A 16328-nucleotide genomic window follows, 5' to 3' on the forward strand; every position below is an offset into this window, starting at 1 on the left:
CAGAGGCCCCATTACTTATCATATTTTTATTTTTTTATTTTAAAGTGACCATTGCACAGTCTGTGACCACGATTAGTGGAAATGTAGCCCCTGAAAGGCTTGCTTCGCTCTCTACTCTTCGGTTAAGGTGGCTTGTTCCACTACTGCTGCGCTCACCAGAGGTTACTATTCCCAATCGTAGTCCATATGGATGGTAAATAAAGAAAAAGTTGAAAAAAATGCTTGTATCAACCATTTGTGTGTCGACCATTGTCATATTGACCTTTTGTTCCTGTTGACCATAAACGCAGTCGACCCTTTACCTGTCAACCTTTTGACCATGTCGACCATATGGGGTCGACCTATTGACTGTCTAATTAGACACTTTCTATCCATTGACTGGAAACCTCATGGATTAGCCAGCTACTGAGAGCTTTTGTGCTGGAGAACTGAGCAAAGTGAACAGGCACAGCATGCCCAGATAATGGCACTCTGTGGATTGCGAGGCAGGTTGATGGAGATGGACTGGGCCCACCAAGGGGGACCTGTGATTTGGAGGCAATCCCATGCAATGCTGGATACAAGGGCCCTCATTCCGAGTTGATCGCTAGCTGCCGTTGATCGCTGCGTAGCGATCAGTTAAAAAAATGGCAAAACTATGCATGCGTATGGGCCGCAATGTGTATGCGCGGCGTACGGGTACAAAGTGCATCGTTTTGCATTGCTTCTAGCGACGATTCCATTTGCACAGCCGATCGCAAGGAGATTGACATGAAGAGGGTGTTTATGGGTGTCAACTGACCGTTTTCTGGGAGTGTTTGGTAAAAAGCAGGCGTGTTCAGGTATTTGCAGGGCAGGTATCTGACGTCAGTTCCGGGACCTTCTCGCAGCAATCATTGCACAGAATAAGTAACTACAAGGCTCGTCTTGTTTTGCACAAAATGTTTTTATACTGCTCGGCTGCACAGGCGTTCGCACTCCTGCAAAGCTAAAATACACTCCCCCGTGGGCGGCGACTATGCGTTTGCACAGCTGCTAAAAGTAGCTAGCGAGCGATCAACTCGGAATAAGGGCCAATGTACAGTAGGTTATAAAACAGAGAACAACTACAAAGAACTGCAATCCAATGTCAGAGAAACCCAGCAGCCATGTATATGTATAAACGGGTATGGTTTGCCGGCGGGCTGCGCTCACCACAGGTTCTGTTCCCACTCTATAGGTGTCGTGGACACCCACGAGTGAGAATAACCCCTGTTATCCAGCATTGTCAGCGGTTAGGATTCTGGTATCGGTATCCTGACCGCCGGGATCCCAACTGCTGGCAATGTAACCGCATCCCGTTACAAACCTATTGCCCTAGCATACTAGAAAGCTTACAGGGGCGAAGGGGGCAGCAATGGCGCCGCAGCAGGATAAGGAGGAGGGGTGCCGGGCGGCCCGAAGGCGTGAACGCCGGGAGAGGGGGGGTTGGCTGCAGGGAGGCAGGACCCCCTCCCCTTTGCATCACCTGCAGGGAGCCCTGGGCCAGTAAAAGGTGCGGCCCAGAGGCGGGGGGGGGGGGGGGGGGAGGGAGAGGCAGATAAAGCAGCAGCCGGGGGGGGGGGGAGTTAATAGCTCCATTTTCCCCACACAGGAAAGGAAGTACCTGTGTCTGTCCGGTGGCTGCTGCAATTCCAGGGATCCAGGCATGGCATCCACAGTGACCGGAGGCAGGTCACCATCACAGCAGGGAGCAAGGGTCGGGCAGCGCTTGGCAGAGCGGCCAGAGAGGAGAAGGGAGCTTCCAGCACGATACAGAGGCCGGGAGGTCAGCATTTCTGGCCAGCAGCTGCAGGGCCCATCCGTTCGTTCCTCTTCAGAAAGGCAGCACAGGAGCAGTGGAAATGGTGCTGTGGCGCCATCTGGTGGCCAGAGGACACATAAGAAGAAACAACCAGGGGAAAAAAGAAAGAAAGCAGGAAAAGCAACTGCTAGATCAGGAAGGCAGCAGCGACCAGCAGCCCTGCGAAAGGAGCAAGGGCAAGAGGGGGGTGAGTACCAGCCGGGGCAAGAAGGCATAGGAGAAAGGGGGAATGGGGCAGCCATTTTAGGCCCAAGGGGGAGGGGCAGAGCGGCTATGGCCTACTACAGTCCAGGGGAACCCCTATTAACGTTGCAGCACAACGGTTGCAGAATACCCCAACACAGGCTAGGAACGTAGGAGCAGCATGCCAGGAAGGGGGAGTTATTCTCACCGACGCAGCTAGCGGGGCAGGGTCACCCGAAGTGAGGGGGAGATGGGTATTCCTGGCAGAGACACAGCAATATAATAGCCCGTCTAGGCAGCCAGAGGGCACTCCTAAGCAAGGGGGTAACTGGGGACAGGGCGCAGGGAGCGCACAGGACAGGGACATTACGCTAGGGTTGCGAAACCAGCTTGCCCGCTCCCCTGCGTTTATATCCCCGCCCAGGAGAATGTACCAGCAGACACCAACGCCAGTCACAGGACAGAGCAGGGGCCACGAAATGCCGCAAGCAAGCAATCGGGAGCAAGGAGCCACATCGCAAGATTTCACATCACAATCGCAAAATTTCACATCACAAGCGCAAAATTTCACATCACAACCACAAGCGAGAATCCAAGACAATTACAGCAGTTACAGAGACAGTGCGGTCCTCGCCATGCCCAGCGGCCCGTCAGGGCAGCATCTTGCCGCTGCAAGAGCGGTGGAGAAGAATACAACGGAGGCCGGTGCCGTGACCAGCCCGGCCAGAGAAGACGTCTCCACAGCATCACTCAGGAACGGTGAGATGAACCATGTGTTTAATATGCAGAATGTGAATGTTATGCCGTTGTTTAATAGCAATACACAAAGTGTGAGGGGTGGTACTGAAAAGGGGCAGAGGCAGGGGTTGCACCAAAACAGCGCAAATGGCAGGGGGGCCACCTTAAACGAGGTAGCGAACACACAATGGGAGGGTAACAGCGCCGCAGATAATCAGGCGGGCAAGCGGGGCAATAGCAGCGCGTCCGAGTCAGACGACGATGAGGCATGCAAGGTATTGAAAGAGCAACTGCGGTTGGCCAGGGCCAATCACAAGAAGAAGTTGTCAGCCCCAGGGGCAGATACAGCGTGGAGTAAGCTAGGTCAGACCGGAGCAGCTAAGCCAGTTTTCTTACAGCAGGGAGGCGCATTGGATCACGAGCTAGGCGCATTGGCAGGGCATTTGCCTAAAGAAATTAGGAAGGAAATTGTGAAGGGGGATTTCATCGACATATGCTCCCTTACAGAGGAGGGTCTCAGGGACAAGGAGAGGGGCAGCGAGAAGGTAGTAGGGCGAGGGGAATCCTACAAGACAATTGACAATTGGATGACCGGGATGTTCGCATAATCTGGTTGCTACATAGAAGCTTACCCAAATATGGCAATGAACATGGGCCCTCATTCCGAGTTGTTCGCTCGGTCTTTTTCATCGCATCGCAGTGAAAATCCGCTTAGTACGCATGCGCAAAGTTCGCACTGCGACTGCGCCAAGTAACTTTACTATGAAGAAAGTATTTTTACTCACGGCTTTTTCTTCGCTCCGGCGATCGTAATGTGATTGACAGGAAATGGGTGTTACTGGGCGGAAACACGGCGTTTCAGGGGCGTGTGGCTGAAAACGCTACCGTTTCCGGAAAAAACGCAGGAGTGGCCGGAGAAACGGTGGGAGTGCCTGGGCGAACGCTGGGTGTGTTTGTGACGTCAACCAGGAACGACAAGCACTGAACTGATCGCACAGGCAGAGTAAGTCTGGAGCTACTCTGAAACTGCTAAGTAGTTAGTAATCGCAATATTGCGAATACATCGGTCGCAATTTTAAGAAGCTAAGATTCACTCCCAGTAGGCGGCGGCTTAGCGAGTGTAACTCTGCTAAATTCGCCTTGCGACCGATCAACTCGGAATGAGGGCCATGATGAAATACATCAATCTTGTTTATTCAGTGTACAAGGATTATGGGGGAACTGCGTGGCGCAGATACGACGAGTCCTTTAGGTTAAGAGCGCAAGGGCAGCAACCCATCAAGTTTGGGACAAAGGATATCGAGCTGTGGCTCAAGGCGCAGGCAAGAGGGGCTAGCGATAAAGAAGCGACAGCGCAAAGGCAGGGGACAGGGAGGCCTGGCACGCATAGACAAGATATGCTCAAATGCTACGCCTTCAATGACACCCGGTGCACACGGGCGTTCTGCAAATTCAAGCACGCATGCACGCACTGCAGCGGAAGTCACCCGGCAAAAGACTGCTTTAGGAAAAAAGGCCGCCAGGGAGAGAGAGGGGAGAAGGTATCCGGAGCGCTTGTGCCTGTCAAAGGCAAGTAGCCCAGTGAGGCTGGAGGGTATGCAGGCATGGCTAGCCAGGTACCCCAAGCGTTTAGAAGCCCAGCGGTTGCAGGAGGGTTTTAGAGTAGAGTTCAAGATCCCAGTAAGACGGGAAGTCCTTCCGGGCGACCGCAATAGGAACCTTCATTCCATCAGGGGGCAGCCGCAGGTGGCGCGACAGAAAATTGGAAAAGAATTGGAGATGGGCAGAATGGCCGGGCCATTCGCGGCCCCCCCCAATTGAAAATTTGGTAGTGTCACCGCTGGGGTTAGTTCCCAAGAAAGCACCGGGAAAGTTCAGACTTATTCAACACCTATCTTTCCCGGAGGGGGCATCGGTTAATGATGCCCTGGACGTGGAACAGTGCTCGGTGCAATATCAGTCGTTTGACCATGCGATAAAAATGGTTAGGAGGCAAGGGAAAAGGGCCTTGTTGGCGAAGCTGGACATCGAGTCAGCGTTCAGGCTACTCCCCCTGCATCCGGACAGTTTTTACCTTATGGGTTTCCAGCTTGAAGGCCAATATTTCGTGGACAAATGTTTGCCTATGGGATGCGCAATATCTTGCGCGTTATTCGAAATTTTCAGCTCCTTCTTGCACTGGTGCTTGGAAGCACGGACAGGCTGTAGGGCAGTGGCGCACTACCTGGACGATTTCTTGCTGGCAGGTCCAGCTCAGTCCGGGCAGTGCGCGCAGTTGCTGCAAGAGCTCACAAAGATGCTGAACGAGTTCGGAGTCCCCATTGCGGGGGAGAAAACTGAGGGCCCAAAACAGGTTGTTATCTCTTACCTAGGTATAGAGATCGACACAGAGAAGATGGAGTGCCGGTTGCCAACAGAAAAAATCAAAAAGTTGGAGCGAGAAATCAGTGCATGCGCCCAAGCGAAGTCAGTTACCTTGGGCCAGTTGCAGTCATTGCTAGGGTCGCTGAATTTTGCTTGTCGCGTAATCCCTATGGGGCGGATTTTCAAGCGACGTATGGAAAGGGCAACAGCGGGAGTGAGGAAGAAACATCACTTCATCCGCATCAGCGGGGAATTGAAGGAAGATTTGTTAGTATGGCAGGATTTCTTGAAACAGTTTAACGGGGTACGCATGTGGCCGAGCAAGATATCGCCAAACCATGCACTGCAGCTGTTCACAGACGCAGCAGGAGCCATAGGCTTCGGAGCGTACTTGCAGGGAGAGTGGTGCGCAGAAGAATGGCCGCAAAGGTGGAAGGACAGCGGTTTGACTAAGAACTTGGCAGCTTTGGAGTTGTTTCCTATAGTGGTAGCCATAGAGGTTTGGGGCCGCAGGCTAGAGAATAAGTTCATACAGTTTTGGTGCGACAATATGGGTGTGGTACAGGCCATAAACAGCCAATCTGCCTCGTCCGCACCGGTGATTAGGTTGCTGAGGTGGTTGGTAGCGGCATGCTTGAGGCACAACATCACATTCAGGGCAAAGCATGTGCCAGGAGTCGAGAACGTTATCGCGGACGCGCTGTCACGTCAGAAATGGGAGGTGTTTAGGGCGGCAGCGCCGTTCGCGCGGGGCCAAGGTTTAACATGCCCTTCTCATCTTTGGCAGATAGCCGAGCCTGTTTGAACGAGCTGGTGGAAAGGTCCCTGGCGCCCAAGACCTGGAAAGCGTACGTGGCAGCATGGGAGAAATGGCAGCAGTTCCAGGGGAACGTAAGCTCAGAGGGCCAGGCGCCCCTGCAGCAATTGTTGGAATTCTTAGGCAAGAGTAGGGAGGAGGGAGCATCAAGGACAGTGGCAAACACCAGGCTGGCAGGGGTATCTTTCTTTTCAAAGTTGCTAGGGAAAGAGGACCTAACTAAGGCATTCGTAGTGCGCACAGTGATGAAGGGATGGGCCAGAGCGGAGATACGGAGACCGGACTCCCGGGAGCCAGTAACCATAGAGAGGCTTAAGAGCATTATTCACATAGTGGCGAAAGTATGTTGCGGAGAGTACGAGGAAACACTGTTTAAAGTAGCGTTTATCATGGCATTTAGCGGAGCATTTAGGGTCGGGGAGCTGGTAGCGCAGTCAAAAACGGCCACAGGAACAGGCCTGTTGGTAAAAAACGTAGCGGCCTCGCAGGGCGCGGTCTTGTGCAAAATTCACAAGTCAAAAACGGACCAGATAGGGAAGGGAAGATGGGTCCAGTTGGGCAGGCACCCGGACACAACAGTCTGTCCAATCGAGGCGGTACAAAATTTTTTGGAGGTCAGGCCAAAAGGGGGCGAGAATTTCCTTATTCATGTGGATCAGACAGCACTTACCAGGTTCCAGTTCACAGCCATATTTAAAAAATGCATCAAGGAGTTAGGCTGGAACCCGAAGAAGTTCGGAACCCACTCAACATCCGCCGCAAGCCAGGGATGCTCAGCCGAAGAGATTAAGGGGAAAGGGGGGTGGAAGTCAAACAGTTACAAATCTTACGTCAGGCCGGTGGCCAGGGCGCCGCCGCAATAGAAGGAATTGACAACTGTCCTAACACCCCCTCCCCCCCCCTTCCGCTTCCTCTAATCTTCGCAGGGATCGTCGGGAAGCGGTGTTGGATCTTCGGCCATTCATACATATTCTGGGCAGCGGCACGGGCCGCAAAAAGACCATACGGGCGCCAGCTGGGGATGAGGCGAGAAGAGGCAGCAGTTTTTTGGCTGGGCAACAGGGGCATGGTATGGGAGCAGGCCAGGGAGGCCTGGCTCAAAGCCGAGCGGGCATTGGGAAAGCCCGACGTGTTGGTGTTGCACCTTGGGGGAAACGATATCGGGAAAACAAAGTCGCTAGACCTGATCAGGCAGGCCAGGGAGGACATTGCCTGGATAAAAGGGCGGTGGAGCAACGTGCGCATAGTCTGGTCAAAAATTATCCCGCGACTAGCCTGGAGGGGGGCTAGGTCAGGGCACGGAATAGACAGAGCTAGGAAGAAAGTCAATGCGGCCATCGGTAAAGTGGTCACAGCCAACGGGGGAAGCGTTATACACCACAATGACCTTGCAGGGAGATGTGAGGGTTTTTTACAGGCACGATGGGGTGCACCTGTCGGACATAGGCCTTGATATCTTCAACAATGCGTTGCAGGATGCGTTGGAGGGTTTGCGGTGGTAGCGCAGGGTGGGGCTTCGGTCCGCAGGTCGCTGGGACCTCGTGTGGCGGGGAAGGAGCGGTGCACAAGGCATGGTAAGGGGGGATTGTCAGAATGCCTCGCATAAGTCACCAATTAGTAGGCCGTACGCCTGGTTCCAGCTAAATGCGGCAGGGGCCATACGGGTTGCGCGCCGTGGTAGGGTGTTATGCGCATGGTAGCTGGTCCCCCAGCGCAGGGGGTGTGGTCCGTCGGCCCGCAAGGGCGGGCCGGGTACGCCTCAGGCGGGGAGGGGGCGTGGCCATTGCCGGTAAGGCACGCCCCAGGCGTTTCTCTAAACAGCGGGAGAGCCGTGCACCGCTTCCTCTCCTTTTTACCCTGCAATGGTGTGTTTTTGGTATTAGGTGGAAATAAAGCTGTGACCATTTATTCTTTGCACAAAATTACAAGTCTCGTCTCCAGTTATTTGATTAGAGCAAGCCGGCGGGGCACCAGAAGGTCACCCTCTCCATCCCTACAGGGGCGAAGGGGGCAGCAATGGCGCCGCAGCAGGATAAGGAGGAGGGGTGCCGGGCGGCCCAAAGGCGTGAACGCCGGGGGAGGGGGGGTTGGCTGCAGGGAGGCAGGACCCCCTCCCTTTTGCATCACCTGCAGGGAGCCATGGGCCAGTAAAAGGTGCGGCCCAGAGGCGGGGGGGGGGGAGGAGGGAGAGGCAGATAAAGCAGCAGCCGGGGGGGAGGGAGTTAATAGCTCCATTTTCCCCACACAGGAAAGGAAGCCCACCCACCCGCCCTGAGTTGGCAAGGAACAGGGTCGGTAGTAGCTAGGACAGGGGTATGGGCCAAGGGAGCGCAGGACTTAGGCAGTTTTTTTGTTTTTTTTCATCACTTGCTTACAAATGACACGTTGTGAAAAGTTATTACGGTGTTTTGTTTTATTGCAATAAACATGGTTTGGTGTAAATCGTTTGTATTTTCTTGTCACAGCGGGTTGCGGGGAAGGAGCGGTGCACAAGGCATGGTAAGGGGGGATTGTCAGAATGCCTCGCATAAGTCACCAATTAGTAGGCCGTACGCCTGGTTCCAGCTAAATGCGGCAGGGGCCATACGGGTTGCGCGCCGTGGTAGGGTGTTATGCGCATGGTAGCTGGTCCCCCAGCGCAGGGGGCGTGGTCCGTCGGCCCGCAAGGGCGGGCCGGGTACGCCTCAGGCGGGGAGGGGGCGTGGCCGTTGCCGGTAAGGCACGCCCCAGGCGTTTCTCTAAACAGCGGGAGAGCCGTGCACCGCTTCCTCTCCTTTTTACCCTGCAATGGTGTGTTTTTGGTATTAGGTGGAAATAAAGCTGTGACCATTTATTCTTTGCACAAAATTACAAGTCTCATCTCCAGTTATTTGATTAGAGCAAGCCGGCGGGGCACCAGAAGGTCACCCTCTCCATCCTTAAGGACATGGTGCTTTAAACTCAGGTCTCCACCGTCATGCCTGCATTTCTGGTTGCGCAGAGTATATATGTGTGTATGTGTGTGTGTGTGTGTGTGTGTGTGTGTGTGTGGTACTGTGGTTGGGGTGGAGGAGGGGGGTGGTATTGTATATACACATATGAGGATTATGAGCTGTTACTAAGGCACAAGCTCATATAGAAGCAATATAGTGATGCAACCAGGAAACTAGTATTGTCAGTTTGTAATGTTGTGCAACTAAGTTCTTTGGCAAACATCCTATAAAACACTATGGACATTTGTCGATTTTCTACACAAATTCCTTTTTCAGTGAAGGTTAAGGACGTGTATTACAGCACATAAGAAAAAAGTTGACTAAGAAATCATGAGCTGGCTGTACTAGTCAGTGTGTTAGTGGTACCAGCTCACCAACAGGGATTTGGTGATTTCATCACAATCCTATTGCTGGCCCTCATTCCGAGTTGTTCGCTCGCAAGCTGCTTTTAGCAGCTTTACACATGCTAAGCCGCCACCTACTGGGAGTGAATCTTAGCTTATCAAAATTGCGAACGAAAGATTTGCAATATTACGAAAAGACTTCTCTGTGCAGTTTCTGAGTAGCTCGAGACTTACTCTGCCAGTGCGATCAGTTCAGTGCTTGTCGTTCCTGGTTTGACGTCACAAATACACCCAGCGTTCGCCCAGACACTCCTCCGTTTCTCCAGCCACTCCTGCGTTTTTCACAGAAACTGTAGTGTTTTTTTACACACTCCCATAAAACGGCCTGTTTCCGCCCAGAAACACCCACTTCCTGTCAATCACATTACGATCACCAGAACGAAGAAAAAACCTCATAATGCCGTGAGTAAAATACCTAACTGCATAGCAAATTTACTTGGCGCAGTCTCACTGCGGACATTGCGCGTGCGCATTAGCGACTAATCGCTCCGTTGCGAAAAAAAAATAACGAGCTAACAACTCGGAATGACCACCGCTATACCAAAATGTGCTTTTTTTTTACCTACAGAAGCTAGACTGGCCTTGAAGTCATACATAAACTTCATACAACATACCATATCAGACCCTGAGAAGGTTCAAGGAAAACTACATAAAGAAGATAAGGTATGTGACTACAAATACAGTACTTTGCTGTCACGCTACGTGTACAGTAGTTTGCCCATATGGAGATATAGGGGAATATTATAGCCTACGAGAAGCAGGAAATGCGAGACTTTGGTCGGTATACTATTAGCCGCTGTAAATTACCTATCCTGTTATCCTATTTGGGCAGTATCCTATTAGCCTCGATAAGCCAGCTAATAGGGATTTGGAATCAGGGACTTGCTTTGCCTGCCTCAGATAGGCGAAACCAAATCCCTAGAAACAGTCACGTTTTCAAGCGAAAAGGGGCTGTTTTTCATGAAAACACACAGGTTTCACTGAACCTGTATGTATTTGAGAGAAAAGGCATTTTTTTTACAAGCAATCTAATTGTATAGCTTGTCCATCTATGCTATATCCCTTCTGTGCCGTCCTGGCAGCCATAAAGTGTACTTGTATGGCATATGGTGCGTAGTCAAGTGCATGCATCTACTGTCAATACAGAGTCATATGCATCTTATAATGCGTATACACGGTGCAATTTCAGCTTATGCCCGATATCAGCTAGAAACTACCCAGAGGCATAAGCCTCCGATCTAGCCAATATCGGCCCTGCCTGCACAGTCTATTTTTAATTGTGATGCCACTTACGCGGGAGTGCGCATCAGCATCGCAAGAGCATACACATGGGCCCTCATTCCGAGTTGTTCGTTTGTTATTTTTCCTCGCATCGGTGCGATTAGTCGCAAACTGCGCATGCGCAACGTTCGCAGTGTGCCTGCGCCAAGTAAATTTGCTAAAAAGTTTGGTATTTTACTCACGGCTTAACGGAGAAATTTCTTCGTTCTGGTGATCGGAGTGTGATTGACAGGAAGTGGGTGTTTCTGGGCGGAAACTGCCCGTTTTATGGGTGTGTGCGAAAAAACGCAGCCGTTTCTGGGAAAAACTCGGGAGTGTCTGGAGAAACGGGGGAGTGTCTGGGCGAACGCTGGGTGTGTTTGTGACGTCAAACCAGGAACGAAACTGACTGAACTGATCGCAGTGGCAGAGTAAGTCCCGAGCTACTCAGAAACTGCTAAGAAATTTCTATTTGCAATTCTGCTAATCTTGCGTTCGCAATTCTGCTATGCTAAGATTCACTCCCAGTAGGCGGTGGCTTAGCGTGTGCAATGCTGCTAAAAGCAGCTAGCGAGCGAACAACCTGGAATGAGGGCCATGGTGAGATTTGTACTAACTTTTCTTACGATTTTGTAAATATAGTCAAATTCGTAAGGACAAATCACACCGTGTGCATGGGCTTTTAGTCGCAACTTCACTTGTGGCAAACTGCAGCAACAGGGCTTTTGCACGTAGGCCATGTACATGGGCGTAACTAGGGGGTAATCCAGATCTGATCGCTGGGCTGCGTTTTTTGCTGTCCTGTGATCAGATAGTCACCGCCTACAGGTAGAGTGTATTTTCGCTGTGCAAGTGTGTGTTCCTATGTGTAGCAGAGCTGCTAAAAATCACTTTGTGCAGTTTCTGCGCAGCCCAGGACTTACTCTTCCAGTGCGATTGAATCCTACTGATCGGGGCCGGAGTTGACATCAGACACACTCCCTCAAAACGCTTTAGTTCGCCTGCATTTTTCCAGACACTCCCTGTAAATGGTTAGTTACCACCCACAAACGGCCTCTTCCTGTCAATCACCTTGAATACGCCCGTGAGAATGGATCCTTCACACCATCCCGTTGTAGCGTTGCTGACTGCCGATGCCTGTTGTAGCTGTCTGACGCGTATGCGCATGGCGGCTTAGACGCATGCACAGTTAGGATCTGATCACCCGCTGTGCGAAAACGCACAGCAGTGATCAGATCTGAATTAGGCCCTAGACATATGGGGGCCCCATAACAAAATTTTCACATGTATAGATAATGGTTTGCATGGATTATAATCTCTAATCCATGCACTCATTATCTTTCACATGTACTGTAGATTGTCTCTTTTCTGGTTTTACCAAAAACCAGTGCCGTGACTAGACATTTTAGCACTGTGTGCAAGAAACGGCATTGGCGCCCCCCCCCCCCCCCGTAACGCAAACCGGCGACAGTGCGCGCCGCAGATGCATGCAAAAAATATAGGGGTGTGGCTTCACAGGAAAGGGGTGTGGCCACAAAATAATACCAATTCATATAATGGTGTACAGTAGTCTCCATTATTCAAATTACGCTGCACAGTAGCACCACTACACCAGGTAGAGCCCCTTTTACACATTACGGCAGACAGCGTCCTCTTATTACACATTACGGCAGACAGCGTCCCTTTTTTTTACATATTACGGCAGACAGAGTCCCCTTTTTTTACACATTACGGCAGACAGTCCCCTTTTTACACATTATAGCAGACAGCGTCCCCCTTTTTTCCACATTACGGCAGACAGCGTCCCCTTTTTTTATTTTTTTACACATTACGGCAGACAGAGTCCCCTTTTTTACACATTATGGCAGACAGCGTCCCCCTTTTTTTTTTTTACACATTACGGCAGACAGCGTCCCCTTTTTACACATTACGGCAGACAGCATCCCCTTTTTTACACATTATGGCAGACAGCGCCCCCTTTTTACACATTACGGCAGACAGGATAGATAGACAGACAGACAGAAAGAATAGATGATACTTACTGTCTCTCCGCTGGCTCAGGCAGTCAGGCTCCTCAGTGCAGGCAGTCCGGCAGATCCCGGGCAGGCAGGGAAGGAGGAGGGAGGGGGGCCCGGGAGCCGCAGCAGCGCAATGTAATTGATGGATGCGCCTCTGCAGCTGTCCGTCTCCTTCCACATAGGCTGGCTATCCTATGTGGAAGGAGAGGGACAGCTGCAGTGCCGCCACCAATTACATTACGCTGCTGCAGCTCCTGAGTCCCTCTCCCTTCTCCCCGTGGCTGCGTCCCTGCGTTCTGCTCTGCTGCTCCTCTCCTCTTCATTGGCCCGCAGCACACAGCGGCAGGTGGCATGTAATGAGCCGGTTTGACTCATTACATGCCGCTGGCTTTGGGCCCCTTGACAGCGGTGGGCCCCAGTGCAAGGCACAGCTTGCACTGGTGGTAGTTCTGCCACTGGATCTGTGTTATATAGAGATGGAAAACTGTGTTCCCTAATGCACACCGAGTGAATAATATTACGACATAATAATAGTCAGATAATACGGAGATCTTAGTTGCGTATATCTGCAGATATAGGGTTAAGCCCCCAGGCCGATCGACAAGGCTTCTCCGTCACTTGGGGTCCCTAATACTAGGTATGGGTCTGGGGTGCAGGACCCACGATGTCGGCACAAGTCGGCCACCCTAGGTCAGCACACAGGTGTGAATTAATAGGGGTTAATAAGAAGCACAGAAGTGCTATGTAAGTGGTGTGATTAAAATAATATATACAAAGTGATAGGAAAAATAATAAGTGTTAATAAAGTGTTAGGGTGTGCCGACCTGAAGCAGCCCAGCCATACCGACACAGGGGCCACCGCACCCCACACCCACCCCATAAATAATTACAAATATATCTGGGTTAAATTCCCAGTGTAAGGCCACATGGTAATGGCACCTACAGCATCTGAGAGCCAGCTTACCTGGGGATACCCCTGGCTTCCCCTATGGCACTTCTGGAGTCAGCACTCCCTCCTAATGCTGACCCATTTATGCCTCTCTATATACAATACACAAAGTGGAAAGCTGCTCAATCAGATTGTAATGTCACTCAGGTGCTAAAAGGGGAGGGGTAATTCTGTGTAGGAAAAAAACTGTGTTCCCTAATGCACACCGAGTGAATAATATTACGACATAATAATAGTCAGATAATACGGAGATCTTAGTTGCGTATATCTGCAGATATAGGGTTAAGCCCCCAGGCCGATCGACAAGGCTTCTCCGTCACTGGGGGTCCCTAATACTAGGTATGGGTCTGGGGTGCAGGACCCCACGATGTCGGCACAAGTCGGCCACCCCAGGTCAGCATTAACCCCTATTAATTCACACCTGTGTGCTGACCTGGGGTGGCCGACTTGTGCCGACATCGTGGGGTCCTGCACCCCAGACCCATACCTAGTATTAGGGACCCCCAGTGATGGAGAAGCCTTGTCGATCGGCCTGGGGGCTTAACCCTATAGCTGCAGATATACGCAACTAAGATCTCCGTATTATCTGACTATTATTATGTCGTAATATTATTCACTCGGTGTGCATTAGGGAACACAGTTTTTTTCCTACACAGAATTACCCCTCCCCTTTTAGCACCTGAGTGACATTACAATCTGATTGAGCAGCTTTCCACTTTGTGTATTATATAGAGATGGGCATGCAATTTTCTGTCCTCACCCAGTTTGATTTCAGGTGTTATAGGCCCCATACATCAGCAATGGATTGGGGCAATTCCTTGAAGTTACCACATGCACCTCTCCTAGCCTCTATTGCTCTTTAACCTAACACTTTTAATTCCCTCCTTTGCCTCTCACTGCCTCCTTTCCTCTTTCACCTCTACTTCTCTCCCTCACCCCTGAACCTAACTCCTTCCTTCCCTACAATTTTCCTTCCCACTCTCACCCCTGCACTTCCAATCCCTCTTTCCCTCTCTCACTCCCTCCTTTCCTCTAACAACCCTATACCTCTCCTTCTTATCTGCCTCTTATCCTTTGCACCTCTCCTTCCTTCCCTCTATCAGCCATAGACCTCCCCTTCCATTTCCATCACTCACCTCCGCACTGCTCACTCCCTCGTTCAGCATGGAGTTACCGGCTGCTCCAGGCTGCTGATGGTGGCATAAGGGGTCATTCCGAGTTGATCGCTCGCTAGCAGTTTTAAGCAGCCATGCAAACGCTATGCCGCCGCCCACTGGGAGTGTATTTTAGCTTAGCAGAAGTCCGAACGAAGGGATTGCAGAGCGGCTTAAAAACATTTTGTGCAGTTTCAGAGCAGCTTCAGACCTACTCAGCGCTTGCGGTCACGTCAGACCATTCAGTTCCTGTTTTGACGTCACGAACACGGCCTGCGTTCGCCCAGTCACGCCTGCGTTTTTCCTGGCACGCCTGCGTTTTTCCAACCACTCCCTGAAAACGGTCAATTGACACCCATAAACACCTTCTTCCTGTCAATCTTCTTGCGATCGGCTGTCCAAATGGATTCTTCGTTAAATCCATCGCCCATCAACGATCCACTTTGTACCCGTACGACGCGCCTGCGCATACGCATGGGCAGTTTTGCCAAGTTTTGACCTGATCGCAGCGCTGCAAAAAATAGCTAGCGCGTGAGCTGGTCGGAATGACCCCCCTAATCCATAGACAGGATATAGAAAGCAAAATTGTCTCCAGCGACTGGACGCTACTGCAGCAGTGACTGCCTATTTTGCAGCAGCCGCTATTGCATCTTTATGCTTATGCAGCAGCCAGTGGTCATCCTACTGAGACATACACCAGCTGCAATGGTAATCCGCCGCAATATGCACAAAGACGCATCATCAGACATTGCACCAGCCCTATGTATGCACAAATTGTCTGTCAAAACATGGCCATATGTGTCAGTACAGCTATGCCTGCAGGCTACAATGGACACAAGTTTGGCTGGCCACGCACCCAGATACAACACAGAAATGCCCGCCAAAATTGCATGGATTTGCATTCAGTTTCAATCAGCCTCTCAGCAGCAGTAACCATCGGAGAGCAGTATAAAAACAACTACCGCTTAAATACGTGCCACACTACCTCTGAATCAGACTCACTATGAGCCAGTGTCATGCTGTTTGCCTTGGAAAATATTGTTAACAAATGTTCTCCTTACACAAATTTGCTTTACTCATGTGTTTTTTACCCTTTCCACTGTAAACTCTCATTATCTATGCATATACTTCTTAAAAGCCTCTAGGCAATTACCTTGTATAACTAAATACATTCTAATCTGCAAGTGACAGAAGGGACTTACCTGGTAGTGTGCACCTCAAAACCAACACTACAATTCAAACAACAAAAGCATGATCGTCGTTATTTTAAATACAAAATAATTGGTTTCACTGAAGAGGAAAACTAACTAAAAGGATAGTAAAGTTACAGGGCATTACAGTATGTGCTAGCATATAGTGCACTAATATTTCTCTATCGTCCTAGTGGATGCTGGGCTTCCTGAAAGGACCATGGGGAATAGCGGCTCCGCAGGAGACAGGGCACAAAAAGTAAAGCTTTAGGATCAGGTGGTGTGCACTGGCTCCTCCCCCTATGACCCTCCTCCAAGCCTCAGTTAGATTTTTGTGCCCGGCCGAGAAGGGTGCAATCTAGGTGGCTCTCCTAAAGAGCTGCTTAGAAAAGTTTAGCTTAGGTTTTTTATTTTACAGTGAGTCCTGCTGGCAACAGGATCACTGCAACGAGGGACT

The 16328-nt window shown here is 50.9% G+C and overlaps 1 protein-coding gene across 1 annotated transcript in view; it reads left to right on the top strand.

Moving 5' to 3' along the window:
- ANKRD45 (ankyrin repeat domain 45) overlaps nucleotides 1-16328 on the top strand; it is a 334109-nt gene that overhangs the window by 289512 nt on the left and 28269 nt on the right. The window contains exon 4 of the mRNA XM_063939970.1: nucleotides 9869-9963. Coding sequence (XP_063796040.1) covers nucleotides 9869-9963 — 95 coding nt within the window. The remainder of the gene's footprint in view (nucleotides 1-9868; nucleotides 9964-16328) is intronic.

The sequence above is a fragment of the Pseudophryne corroboree genome, chromosome 9, assembly GCF_028390025.1.
Source record: "Pseudophryne corroboree isolate aPseCor3 chromosome 9, aPseCor3.hap2, whole genome shotgun sequence".
Classification (NCBI taxonomy): Eukaryota; Metazoa; Chordata; class Amphibia; order Anura; family Myobatrachidae; genus Pseudophryne; species Pseudophryne corroboree.